The following is a 14,505-nucleotide window of genomic DNA, read 5'->3' on the forward strand; positions in this document are numbered from 1 at the left end:
CATCTTCTGCTGTTTTCTCAGGTGCATTAATAGGGAGCTGGATCAGAAGTAGAACAGCTTGGATGGGAACTAGAGCCCATATAGGATGCTGGAATTGCAGGTGGCAGCTTAACCTGTTATGCCTCAGTACCTACCCGGAATAAGAAGTTTAATAAGTAAAAAGCAAAAAGACCCTGGTGAGAATATAGACAATGACTATAAACAACAGTTGGAAAAATGACCATTCCACTGAAATTCCATAAATTTTAAAGTAAACACATATCATTAAAGTCGTGGTAGTATAACACTTTAAACATTGATTTTGAAAAGGTATAAAAGTTTTACAAAATTATTTTTGCAGCTATACTGTACATACAGACATTTCTTTCGTTTTTGTTTTTTTTTTTTTTTTGTAGTCCCTCCCCCCTGCCCTTTTTTTTTTAAAGTTTTATCTCCTACATATAAGGGAGAACATGTAGTATTTGTCTTTCTGTGTCTGGCTTATTTTGGTCAGTGTGATGTCCTCTAGTTGCATCCATTTTGAGTTAAATGGTAGAATTTCATTCTTTTTTTTAAAGCTGCATAATATGCCATTGTATATGTAGATCACATTTTCTTAATCCATTCACCCGATGATGGACATCTTGGTTGATTCCAAATTTTGCCTATTGTGAACGGTGCTAATATAAACATGATATTGCAGGTATCTCTTTGAAACAGTGTGTTCATGCCTTTTAGGTCTGTTCTCAGTAGTGGGATTTCTGGATCATATGGCAAGTCTAGTTTACAAATACTATTAATAGGCCTGTGCTCCTGATATCTTGTATTTGTATGTATGATGGGATTTTTTTTTTTCTACTTGAGAAGCAGAGAGGCAGACACAGACAGCTGTCAGCTGCTAGTTTATTTCTGAAATGCCCACAATAGCTAGTGCTAAGCTGGGGCCCGAGAAAGGAACTAGGAACTCAGTCCAGGTCTCCCATGTGATTGGCAGGAGCTCAGTTACTGGAGCCATCACTGCTGCCTTCTGGGGTCTGCAGTATTGGAAAGTTGGAGTCGGGGCTAAAGGTGGGAGTCAAATCCAGGCACACTGATGTGCGACACAGGCATTCTAACCAGTAGGCTAACCAACAACCCTCTAGATGAACATATTTTTAAATACTAAGTAGTATTAACATGGTTTAGGCTTCCTATTTCTTTTTAACTTAGTTTTGATAATAAATTGGTTTTTTTTCTTGAAATTTCTATTTCATCCATTTCAAAGTTTTTATAAGTTGTTTATAGTGTTCTTTTATTTAAAAACCTTTTCTGACTTAAAGATCATTTGTTTTAAAATAAAAATTGCTATTATTTTTAGTTATGGTTCCTCTTTTTATATTTATAGGAATCTGTTTTAGCTTCATTAATATTCTCTATCAGATTTTTGTTTTCTTTTTCATAAATATTTCCTTTTATCTTTAGGTTTAGTCTATTGAACTTTGTTTTTTAAATTTTCTAATATACTCTTTTAAGGTTATCAATTTCCTTCTTAGTAGTGTCCTCCAAGTTTTGATTCATGGTATTTTTTAAAACTGCTATTGTGTTCAGAACTGACTGTTAAAATTCCTGGCCTGTATTTAAGAGAAGGATATTGAAATTGGATTTAACTAACTTTTATACAGTGTTATATATTTTTTTTAAAGATTAATTTATTTATTTGAAAGACAGATTTACACAGAGAGGTAGAGACAGAAAGGTCTTTCATCTGCTGGTTCACTCCCCAGATGGTCACGGCAGCTGGAGCTGTGCCCATCCGGAGCCAGGAGCCAGGAGCTTCTTCTGGGTCTACCATGCGGGTGCAGGGGCCCAAGGACTTGGGCCATCTTCACTGTTATCCCAGGCCACAGCAGAGAGCTGGATCCGAAGAGGAGCAGCCAGGACTAGAACCAGCGCCCGTATGGGATGCTGGTGCTTCAGGCCAGGGCGTTGACCCACTGCACCACAGCGTGGGCCCCAACAGTGTTGTGTTAATTTCATAGTATTCTCTGCTTCTAAAAAACTGGAGGCAAAAAGAGATGAAGCTATTTTTTTAAAGACTTATTTATTTGAAAGAGTTACACAGAGAAAGAAGGAGAGGCAGAGGCAGAGGCAGAGGCAGAGAGAGAGAGAGAGAGAGAGAGAGAGAGAGGTCTTCCATCCACGGTTCACTTCCCAATTGCCTGCAATGGCTGGAGCTGCGCCGATCCTAAGCCAGGAACAAGAGCTCCTTCCAGGTCTCCCACGTGGGTGCAGGGGCCCAAGGACTTGGGCCATCTTCTACTGCTTTCCTAGGCCATAGCAAAGAGCTGGACCGGAAGTGGGGCAGCCGGGACTCGAACCGCACCCATATGGGATGCCGGCACTGCAGGCAGCAGCTTTACCCGCTTCACCACAGCACCGGCTCCAAATGTGTTTTGAATAAGATGAACATTTAGTTTTTTTTCTCTGAAATAAAAACCCAGACCGGTAGGTGCTTCCAGGTTTGTAGCACAAAATAAAGGATGCAAACACACCCTGTCATATTTGCCATTCTCCAGGGTATTGTGCCTGCCTCCAGTGTTGTGATGATTTTTTTTTTTTTTTTTTTTTTTTTGACAGGCAGAGTGGACAGTGAGAGAGAGAGAGACAGAGAGAAAGGTCTTCCTTTGCCATTGGTTCACCCTCCAATGGCCGCCGCGGCCGGCACGCTGCTGCTGGCGCACCACGCTGATCCGAAGGCAGGAGCCAGGTGCTTATCCTGGTTCCCATGGGGTGCAGGGCCCAAGGACTTGGGCCATCCTCCACTGCACTCCCGGGCCGCAGCAGAGAGCTGGCCTGGAAGGGGGGCAACCGGGACAGAATCCGGCTCCCCGACCGGGACTAGAACCCGCGGTGCCGGCGCCGCAAGGCGGAGGATTAGCCTATTGAGCCACGGTGCCGGCTGTGATGATTTGTTCTTACCACATCCTAATTCTGCCTGTAAATGGGAAAAAGCAAATGGGAGAGTTAGCAGCTCTGCTTCCTTTAGAAGACTTGACCTTTAAGTCATACTTGGTTGCACATGGTCACATCTTTCACCCAGAATTAACGTGGCTATGTGTTCAGCTATACCTTAAGAGTTCAGTTGTTAAAAAGTGAAAAGGGGAGTTGTGAAGTAGCCAATAGTGTTTACTGAATGATTCTGTAAAATGAAGATAAATATTCCTTCCAATATAGTTATAAAGTTCAATCAAAATATGAATGTAAATCATCTAATATGGGATCAGACATAGGGTAAGCTTTCAGTAAATGTTAGTTTGGCTCTATTGGTAAGCTTTTCTCTGAAATGTGATTGCCTTTACCATCTCCTAGAACTTAGTTCTTTTGCTCCCCTAAATTAAACTTTACAATTTTAATACTTTTGGATTATTTAGCATTTAATTGTCGATGTATATATAAATCTCATTTGATATAATAGTTTCTTAAAGCAGTGTTTAGAATGCTCCATGTCAGGAGTTTTTCCTTTCCTCAAATGTCAAACTGTGTGCAGGTTTGCTTTATGCACAGGTCCATACATTTATTTTTTCCCAAGAAGCAATATTTTATAACATTTCTGTGTCACATATTTAAGTCTCTGGTGTCATTTTCTAAAAAAGCACCTAATTGAGGTAGAGTTGACATAGAATACATTGCATTACATAATAAACTGCAGTGTATCAAAGTGTATAATATTTTTTACATTTATGTACAGTAAAGATAATGAACATATCCATTACTCTCAAGAGTTTCCTCACACCCCTTGTAATTATTTCTTCTCAAACCCTCTTTCCCCATAGCAATTTCAGACCTGTTTTCTGACACTATAAATTAGTTTAAATTTTCTAGATTTTTATATAAATATGTAGTTTCTACTACCAATTTTAATGGTTGCTTGATATTTCGTTGTCTTAGTGAGCTGATTTTTATTCATCAGTCCTAAATATTTAAGTTAACTTCTCTCATGCTCTTGCAAACTGTTCTTTGATATAGTAAAATATATATAAAAGGTGGATATCTGCATTTTAAGAGGGTTTGATAAGTCATAGTTGACTATATATAACCTTTAAGATAATATGTTTGCTAGCCTTTCTCTAAACTAGTCAGTTAACACTGTTGCTGGCCCTTCTTAAAGTCATCCCTTAAAGAATGTGCTTTGTGATTACAGAAAGCATCTTTAAAAAATATACAATGGGACAAAATCAATAGTTTTATTTGCAGTATTTTTTCCACTAATGTTATGCTTAGAAAATACTTAAAGGGTGTTCCCTTATAAATAACTCAGGCTACAAATTCCCTTTCTTCCCTATATTTAAACAACTTTAGTAGAAGTCTAGTTTATGCATACTCTTGTCATATTTAATATAAACTATTTTGATTAGCTTTTCTAAATAATTGTCTACTGTTCTTTTTGAAGGTTTGTTATTGAACTTTGTGAACCAATTCAAGTAAAACAGCTTGATATTGCAAACTATGAATTATTTTCTTCTACTCCTAAAGACTTTCTCGTTTCCATCAGTGACAGGTAAATTCTAAAGCTGGTTTTTATAGGGCATATATTGGATATCAGCAATAAAAATTTAAAAATGCATCATTCTTGATTTCAGTCATTTTAATATTTTTGTTTTAATATTAGTTTGTAATAACAATAATCTGCATTGTAGGCTTTTGTTAATTGCCTTTCCTTCATTAGATCTTATAATGTGCAAAACATGTACTATCTCTCCAGAAGATGATTGAACAGACAAGTTTAAATAGGTTGCCTAGGTCACATGACTCATAAATTGGACAATCAAAATTCAAACCTGGAACTATGTGACTTCTACATACTTACTTTTTTTTTTTTTTTAAATAATTTTTAAAGATTTTTTTTTTTTTGACAGGCAGAGTAGATAGTGAGGGAGAGAGACAGAGAGAAAGGTCTTCCTTTTTGCCGTTGGTTCACCCTCCAATGGCCGCTGCAGCCGGCGCATCTCGCTGATCCGAAGCCAGGAGCCAGGTGCTTCTCCTGGTCTCCCATGCGGGTGCAGGGCCCAAGCACTTGGGCCATCCTCCACTGCCTTCCCGGGCCATAGCAGAGAGCTGGCCTGGAAGAGGGGCAACCGGGATAGAATCCGGTGCCCCAACCGGGACTAGAACCCGGTGTGCTGGCGCTGCAAGGTGGAGGATTAGCCTGTTAAGCCACGGCGCCGGCCAATTTTTAAAGATTTTTTAAAAAGATTTATTTATTTTATTTATTTGAAAGGCAGAGTTACAGAGAGGCAGAGGCAGAAAGACAGAGAGAAGTCTTCCAACTGCTGGTTCACTCCCCAGATGGCTACAATTGTCGGAACCGCACTGATCTGAAACCAGGAGCCTGGAGCTTCTTCCGGATCTTGCACGTGGGTGCAGGGGCCCAAGGACTTCAGCCATCCTCTGCTGTTTTCCCAAGCCATAGCAGAGAGCTGGATTGGAAGTGGAGCAGCTGGGGCTCGAACTGGTGCCCATATGGGATGCCTGCACTGCAGGCAGCGCTTTACCCGCCATGCACAGTGCCAGCCCCATTTTTTTTTTTTTAAGATTTATTTATTTATTTGAAGGCAGAGTTACAGAGAGGCAGAGGCAGAGAGAGAGAGTGAGAGAGAGAGAGAGATCTTCCATCCGCTGTTTCACTCCCCAAATTGCTGCAATGGTTGGAGCTGAGCTGATCTGAAGCCAGGAGCCAGGAGCTTATTCTGTTTCCCACATGAGTGCAAGGACCCAAGGACTTGTGCCATCTTCCACTGCCTTCCCAGGCTATAGCAGAAAGCTAGATCGGAAGTGGAGCAGCCAGACTTGAACCGGGACCTGTATGGGATGCCAGCACTGCAGGTGGCTGCTGTACCCTCTACACCGCAGCTCTGGCCCCCATCCTTACTTTTTGATCATTATACTCTGTTGCTTCCAAACATTTCTTTGAAAAATTTTAAAAATATGACATGTACAAATACTTCATTTTATATCATGAGGTATGTTTTTATTAAATGTCTTCCAAAATCTTTAAAATATAGTTTGAGACTGTAAAAGTAATACATACAGTGAAGTATTTGGGAAAGAACTGCATTCCTATCAAACAAACATAAACCATAGATAACTGTAGTTAACAGTTTCATACATTTCATTCAACTTTTTTGTGCATTTATTAATTCTACAAAAATATATTTACATGTTACTTCTTTTGTCTTGTCCTTATCTTCCCTCTGTCTGGTTTCTTTTTTTGTTTGTTTGTTTGTTTGTTTTTGAGAGAAAGAGCTCTCCAATCCACTGATTCACTCTGCCAAATGCCTGCAGTGGCTGGGACTGGGCAGGGCTAAAGCTTGAGCCGGGAACTCAATCCAGGTCTCATTTGGTTGGTAGGAAACCTATCACATGAGTCATCACTGCTGCATGTCAGGGTCTACTTTAGCAGGAAGCTGAAATTGGGAGCTGGAGCTGGGACTTAAACCCAGGTACTCCAGTGTGGGACATGGGCATCCCAACAAGTAAATCTTTGGGCCAGATGCTCAACCCCTCTCTTTTCTAATTGTAATACTGTGATTTTTCAAATTATTCTTTCCCAAAGGAACCTATCATTTTAGTTGGAAGATAAAATGTATTATTTAGTTAAAGGAATTGTTACGTTTAAACTATATTAAGACAGTTTGTTTACCTAGAAAGGAAAAAAAATGTGCAGTATATATTTTGAAAGTGTAATGGAACCTTTCAATAGCTATATTATAATCTTCTAAAAAATGTTTTTATATTTTCTAGGTATCCCACAAATAAATGGATTAAGCTGGGTACTTTCCATGGTAGAGATGAGCGGAATGTCCAGAGTTTCCCTTTAGATGAGCAGATGTATGCAAAATATGTGAAGGTAATGTTTACACATGCAGGAGTATGTTTTTTAATGAAAATATACCTGCTATTTACACTTCATACATTACACCTGCTTAGAAATCACAAAAATTAAGAAGATGTTTACTATAACATACATTTAATAAAGTAGTTCTTACTTGGATATATTATTTTTATGAAACAAATTGTTACTAGGTTCCCTTTTTTTTTTTTTTTTATTTGAATGTCAGAGTTACAGAGAGGCAGAGAGATTTTTCATCTGCTGATTGACTCACCAGGTGGCTGCAATGGCTGGAGCTGCGCTGATCTGAAGCCAGAAGCCAGGAGCTTCCTCTGGGTCTTCCACACTGGCTCAGGGGCCCAAGGATTTGGGCCATCTTTTACTACTTTCCCAGGCCATAGCAGAGATATGGATCGGAAGTGGAGCAGCCAGGACTCAAACCAATGCCCATATGGGATGCTGGCACTGCAGGTGGTGGCTTTACCTCCTACGCCACAGCTCCTGCCCCTACATTCTATTTTGTGTCATTGGAAGCCTGGGCCAGGTGCTTCTGGCTCTGATGAAGTTTCAAATTATAGTTCTTATTTTTTTTTTTTTGAGTTTTAACATCAAAATATCATCTTTTTTAAAGATTAATTTATTTATTATTTGAAAGGTAGAGTCAGAGATGGAGAGAGAGAGAGAAAGAGAGGGGTCTTCCATCCATTGGTTCACTCCCCAAATTGCTTCAACAGCCAGAGCTGGGCTAATCCAAAGCCAGGAGCCAGGAACTCCTTCCACTTCTCCCACTTGGGTACAGGGGCCAAAGGACTTGGGCCATCTTCTACTGCTTTCCCAGGCCATTAGCAAACAGCTGGATCATAAGAGGAGCAGCCAGGACTCTTAACAGGTGCCCATGTGGGATGCCAGCACTGCAGGTGGCAGCTTTACCCACTACTCCACAGTACCGGCTCTTTAAAATGTCATCTGTTTTGAAACTCAAATTGTTGCTAGTCTGCTTAAAAGCAGGTCTGATTTCCTAAATTATTAGAATCTGATTCTTAGCTCACTTCAATTTTAATATCCAGTTAATTTGACATTATGAGTTTTGTCTTTTATAAAGGCAAGTGAGATATTCTGTGTTCAAATACCAGTTTGATATAACATGAACTTTTAAACATTTCTTAGTATTGCTGTTTCTTCCTTCACCAACTAATTGGATTTAGACATTTTAGAGGAAGTTCCTTCTTTTCTCCTTCCTGCCCCTTTTTTTCTTTAAAATAATGGCATACTTTTAAGTATCATTGTGTTGGTAAAATATGATCTTTTGGAATGATAACAATTCTAGTTTCTAACTTTTCTGTAAATGTGAGAACTTAAGACTACTTAATTTTGTCTTCTGGGATTTTACTGTCTCTTTTAAAGCATGTATTAAATTGACTTCTATAAATGGGTAAACTTGTAGTATTCCTAGGCTGAGTATAAAAATACTAAATTTTTGTTTAGAAATAGTTTCTTAGCTTATGACTCAAGAGTTCAGAAAAATGAAACAAATCTTCAGTTCCTTTTAAAATTACCATTGAAGCAATTATTTAATGACTATATAACTAAAACTTTATACACTGAGGAAGAAAAAGATGTTAAAAATTCTTTGCAGGTGATACAATTATATTTGATTTCATAAGAAATGAAATAGAAATGAAGTAAGAGATTTCATAAGAAGTGAAATAGTTTGTGATAATCACTCATTATGCCATGTACTTTGTTTGTAATGAAAGAATATTTTATTGGTGGCATTAGAAAAATAGCCATGCAAGCTCTCTATTTTTTTGTTTTTTTTGTGATGGGAGACTATTGAACATTTTGATCACTAGTTATACTTTTTAAAAAAGAAAATCCTCTTTGGTAGAACTGAGTCTAAAAATAAAAACATTTACTTCTGATGTTCATTTTATAGTGATAAATGCTTTATAAGTTTAGCTGTGTTTTTCTTATCCTAAAAGAACTAAACTCAAATCTATAAACTACTTTTTAATAGCTTATATTTAGAGAATCTATATATATATATATCTTCCACTTCTGTTGTGTTTGAAATTACATAGAATACCAGAATTTCATGTTTTTCCTGAAACATAATATATAATATTATACAAGCATAAGTAACATTCATAATATACTAATCTTTTTGTAAATATGTATATAGGACATATACATATGTGTATACACATAGATATCAATATATAAATTCATTTGTAGATATATATCTAATATTTAAGGTTATATAGCACACCTGGTGTTTCTATGGATTTAGAGTATTATCATATCTAACAAATACATAACATAGTAAAAATTAATTTAGGTTATTTAGCTTTATTACCTTAAAGTTAATTTATGATTTATGAAATAATATTTTTAGGTTTTAATGGTAACCATTTAATCATTGCTTTGATTTCTGCAAAGAATTGAGAGTACTACAATGTTATCCATCACAGTACATGGCTTTCTATCTTTAATTATACAATATAATTTACAAAGACTTAAGTTGCTTATGGCATGTTATCCAGACTTTGGAACTGATTTCTTTTTCTTTTCCTTTCTCTTGCTTCAGATGTTCATCAAGTACATAAAGGTTAGCAACCTTCTCTTTTGCAATATTAAATAACAGAGCATGGCATATTAATGCATTATGAAAAATCAAAACTACAATTATTGAATTTTGGGGAAGTGAGAAATTTATTTTTAGAAATGATATATTGAAAACCTGAGTATATTCTTGGGTATTCTCATATACACTCTACTAGCTTCATGTTTCATATGCTTTTTATTCTTTAGGTGGAGTTGGTATCACATTTTGGATCAGAGCACTTTTGTCCATTAAGCCTTATAAGGTAATACAAAACACCTTTATTGAATGCTTTTTTAAAAAGGTGATACACAAAACTCATCCAAAGTGGAGAAATAATTTGTCATGTAAAGGTAATACTGTAGAAATATAAGCTGTTAATTCTTTCTTTCTCTTGAATTCATTTTGAAAAACATCACAAAATATTCTCTTGAAAAATAAACTTCATTTGATGTGTTGGTTTAGCTTGCCTGCTGTTTCGCTTTAATTATAATAGATGGAAACATTTTTAGACTGATAAATTTTTTAATGCTTTCAATTAAATATTTTTCTTTTTTTATTTTTTTAGCATTCTTTTTTTTTTTTTTTTTTTTTTTAATTTTTGACAGGCAGAGTGGACAGTGAGAGAGAGACAGAGAGAAAGGTCTTCCTTTTGCCATTGGTTCACCCTCCAATGGCCGCCGCGGTAGCGCGCTGCGGCCGGCGCACCGCGCTGTTCCGATGGCAGGAGCCAGGTGCTTCTCCTGGTCTCCCATGCGGGTGCAGGGCCCAAGGACTTGGGCCATCCTCCACTGCCTTCCCGGGCCACAGCAGAGAGCTGGCCTGGAAGAGGGGCAACCGGGACAGGATCGGTGCCCCGACCGGGACTAGAACCTGGGGTGCCGGCGCCGCAAGGCGGAGGATTAGCCTAGTGAGCCGCGGCGCCGGCTTCAATTAAATATTTTATTTATTAATTTAAAAGGCAGACAGAGAGATTCACTTTGCAGATGCCCATACCAGCTGATGCTGGGCAAGGCTATAGCTAGGAACTGGAATCTCGTATGTAGGTGATAGAGACCTAAGTACTTGGGCCATCACCTGCCACCTCTCAGGGTGCACACTGGGAAGCTGGATTAAGGAACAAAGCCAAAATTTAAAACCGGGCACTCCAATATGGGATGCAGGTATACCAGGTGGCTTCTTAACCAGTAAACCAAATGTCCACTCCTAGTTTTACAAGTTAATGGAAACAGTTGAAGATTGAAATGTAAGGAATAGCCATTATATTGGAGTCTAAAAGCCAGTGGCCTTAAACAAGATTAAAGTTGATGGCTTTTGTTTACTATAAGATGGTTCTTCACTGCTCTGTTTGGTCTTGAAAGTCTTTTATGAAATTGTTGTTAATAGGGTATTTGGCACTAGCATGGTGGAAGAATATGAAGAAATTGCTGATTCCCAGTACCAGTCAGAGCGTCAAGAACTATTTGATGAGGACTATGGTAAGTGGCCTTAAGTAGATGACTATTAGGAATCTATTGTTTTTTATTCATTTATTTATTTTGAAAGAGTTACAGTAAGAGAGGAAGAGACAGAGAGAGATCTTTCTTCCACTAATTCACTCCCCAGATGGCTGCAATAGCCAGCACCAGGCCAAGCCAAAACCAGGAGCCAGGAGCTTTACCTGCTCCCATGTGGATGACAGGGCCATCTGCTGCTGCTTTTTCCCAGGCTATTAACAGGGAGCTAGATTGGAAGTAAACCAGCTAGGACACAAACCAGCACCCATCTGAGATGTCAGCATTGTAGGCAGCTATGCCACAATGCCGGCCCCAGGAATACGTTTTTAGTTTTAAAATTTTAATAGTAATGGGTTTTTAATTTAGGCTTTATTTTGCTGTTTGTAAACCTAATAACATATTTTTCTTGAACTTATTTTCTAATATCATTGCTTCACAAATTTTGTTGTGTTCCAAATTTATTGGCCAGTTATTTATAACTACAACTTCCTTCTAATAACAAAAACCTGTTAAGCTCATAAGGTAATTGAAATAGTGGGAATGAGCATTAATTCCTTTGATTAGCCTTGAGTCTAAGAGCAAGCACAATAAGGCCTGAGGCTTTGAGAAACTCCTATGAGCCTGAATGGGAAAAGGAAGATTTTACCACAATCTTATTTCTGCTTCATCAAGCCCTTATTTTAAGATGTCATAAACTGGAGCTTGAACAATCTGAATTTCTTCTTCCTTCATTTTCCCTTAAGTGAAATGAAGACATTGACTAGGGGTTGACAAAGTATCTTCAAAGCTTGAGTAAAAGCCTTAACAATGTGGTTAAAATTTTGGTAAGCATTGTAACTATTTTCCTTTGTTTACATCTGTTTGTTAAATGGCTTCTACATCTCATTTTTCTTTGTGAATAAGTTTTATCTATATAATTAATATTTATTATAAAATGTTTTAAATGTCAATTGACTTGGACAAGACATAATTTGAACTTTTAAACATGATGTTTTTGGAACTAGTTCTCAGAATAATTCCTTTTGTTTTTCTTTAATAGATTATCCACTAGATTATAATACTGTAGAGGATAAATCTTCAAAAAATCTTCTTGGTTCTGCTACAAGTGAGTATTTTGGAGTTTTCCTAAACACTCCTGAAGTGTTTCTCTCAACTTTTTCATAAACATTTTGTTCTGGTATAATTAAAGAGGCTTCTATACCCAGTGTTGAACTTGTGAGTTGAAATCAAAGATACTTCCTTTTGAAAAGTATTTCTGTGGAAATGAGTAGAAAACGGTATTTCTATGGCTGAAAAGAAAGAGGAGAAAGAAAAATACAAGCACAATATAGGTGTGTCTTCAACTCGAAGCACACTTATTTTTGGGCAGATTTTTCATAGTGAAGAAAAGGCCATGAATTTATTTTGGGAAAGGATTATTAGAGGTCATGTATCAGGAAATCCTAGCAAATGAGGATTTATTAATATATGGATATAATTAGTTGACTACTTAATTACAAAATATAAAGGCTTTTCCTATCCATAATAATAATAATAATAATAGTGAGTACCAATAACAGTAATAATATACTCTTTGTAAACTTTGTAAACTGGAAAAAAAAAAAAAAAAAACCCACATGACTAAGATACCTGGTGGTTTGGTTTAATTGTTGTTCCAAAGTAGTACTTCACCTTGTGGTAGGTTGGCTAAGGAGCCTGTTAGTAAAAGACCATTATCCAACTGGTGCTATATTTTTACTGTTAGAATGTAGATAGATCCGTTTAATGTTGTTTTTGGTTAATCTTAGAGAATATAAAACTAACTGGAATAAATTTTCTCCCATTTTTTAAAGATTTATTTACTTATTTGAAAGGCAGAATGAGAGAGACAGAGAAGGGGAGAGAGAGAGAGAGAGAGACAGAGAGAGACAGAGATCTTCCATTTGCTGGTTCATTTTCCACATGGCCACTACAAGCCAGGAGCCTGAGACTCCATGTGGGTCTCCCACTTAGGTGACAGGTACCCAAACACTTGGGTCATCTTCTGCCCTTTTCTCAGGCATATTATTAGAGAGCTGGATCAGAAGTGGAGCAGCTGGGACTTGATCAAGGGCTTATATAGGATGTTAGTGTATCAGGTAGTGACTGTACCACAATGAAGGCCTCAGAAGTTCTCTTTTTTATTTGGAGATTAGTTATTAATAATTTATGTATTTATTTGAAAGGCAGAGTGACAGAGGGAAAGACGGAGAAATCTCCCATCTGCTGGTTCATTTCCCAAATGGCTGCAGTGGCAGGGTCTGGGCCAGGCCCAAGGCAAGAATAGAATCTCCGTGTTGGACTTCCACGTGGGAGGCAAGGCCCCAAGTACTTGGGCCATCTTCAGCTGCTTTTCCAGGAACATAAGCAGGAAGGTGGATCCAAAGAGTAGCCAGGACTCGAATTGGCACAAAGGTGGCACAAGTGGTGGTTTAACCTACTGTCAGTGCTGGCTCCTGGAGATTAATTATTGAATTTTATTTAAAAAAATCATAGTAAAATAGAAAAACTAGCTTTTTGCTTTAGGTGAACTGAATGGCTTGAATACCAATCTCAATATGAACATTGAGTTTATAGCTTTTTTAGATATTTAACCACCAGTGCATATACTTAGGTATGTATTTTACATAACTGCATTATATGGAGTTGAATTACTTTACTTTGTTTTACAATCTTTCCTTCCTTCTTTCTCCTTTTCCATAGAGGAGTATAGTTTTTAGTGGACTTTTTAAGGAATGTGAGGAAGAGTGTTAAGAAGTATCTGTAGAACGAACAATCCTTTCATGTAATATTCTTCTGTGTTTATATACCAGTCAGTATACTTTTTCTGGTGTTTTTTAGATTTATTTATTTACTTGAAAGGCAGAGTGACAAAGAGAGAATTATCCATTATCTGGCTCACTCCCTAAATAGCTGCAACAACTGGGGCTGGGCCAGGCTGAAGCCAAGAGTGGAAACTCCATCCAGGTTTCCCACATGAGTGGCAAGGGCCCAAGTACCTTGGCCATCTTCCCAGGCACATTAGCAGAGAACTAAATCAGAAGCAGAGCAGCCAGAACTTAAACCTGTGATGGTATGCTGACGTCACAAGCAACAGCTTAACTTGCTGTACCACAAGCCCAGCCCATTGCTGATTTTTTAGATTTTAGTGACTTTTGTTTTGTTTTGTTTTCCTTTTTGACAGGCAGAGTGGATAGTGAGAGAGAGAGACAGAGAGAAAGGTCTTCCTTTTTGCCGTTGGTTCACCCTCCAATGGCCGCTGCGGCCGGCGTATCACGCTGATCCAAAGCCAGGAGCCAGGTGCTTCTCCTGGTCTCCCATGCGGGTGCAGGGCCCAAGCACTTGGGCCATCCTCCTCTGCACTCCTGGGCCATAGAAGAGAGCTGGCCTGGAAGAGGGGTAACCGGGATAGATCCGGCGCCCCAACCGGGACTAGAACCTGGGGTGCCGGCGCCGCAAGGCAGAGGATTAGCCTGTTAAGCCACAGCGCCGGCCAGATTTTAGTGACTTTTTACATATGATCCCTGTGTATCTATCTAGTT

The 14,505-nt window shown here is 38.1% G+C and overlaps 1 protein-coding gene across 2 annotated transcripts in view; it reads left to right on the top strand.

The window, feature by feature from the left end:
- The window catches only part of SUCO (SUN domain containing ossification factor), a 105,221-nt gene that overhangs the window by 45,744 nt on the left and 44,972 nt on the right, over nt 1–14,505 (top strand). The window contains exons 10-15 of one of the 2 annotated variants that reach the window (XM_062192793.1): nt 4,409–4,516; nt 6,760–6,865; nt 9,435–9,455; nt 9,659–9,714; nt 10,836–10,927; nt 11,985–12,050. In XM_062192793.1, coding sequence (XP_062048777.1) covers nt 4,409–4,516; nt 6,760–6,865; nt 9,435–9,455; nt 9,659–9,714; nt 10,836–10,927; nt 11,985–12,050 — 449 coding nt within the window. The remainder of the gene's footprint in view (nt 1–4,408; nt 4,517–6,759; nt 6,866–9,434; nt 9,456–9,658; nt 9,715–10,835; nt 10,928–11,984; nt 12,051–14,505) is intronic. The other variant, XM_062192794.1, reaches the window with a different exon arrangement.

This window comes from Lepus europaeus, chromosome 5 (assembly GCF_033115175.1).
Source record: "Lepus europaeus isolate LE1 chromosome 5, mLepTim1.pri, whole genome shotgun sequence".
In the NCBI taxonomy this organism is placed as follows: domain Eukaryota; kingdom Metazoa; phylum Chordata; class Mammalia; order Lagomorpha; family Leporidae; genus Lepus; species Lepus europaeus.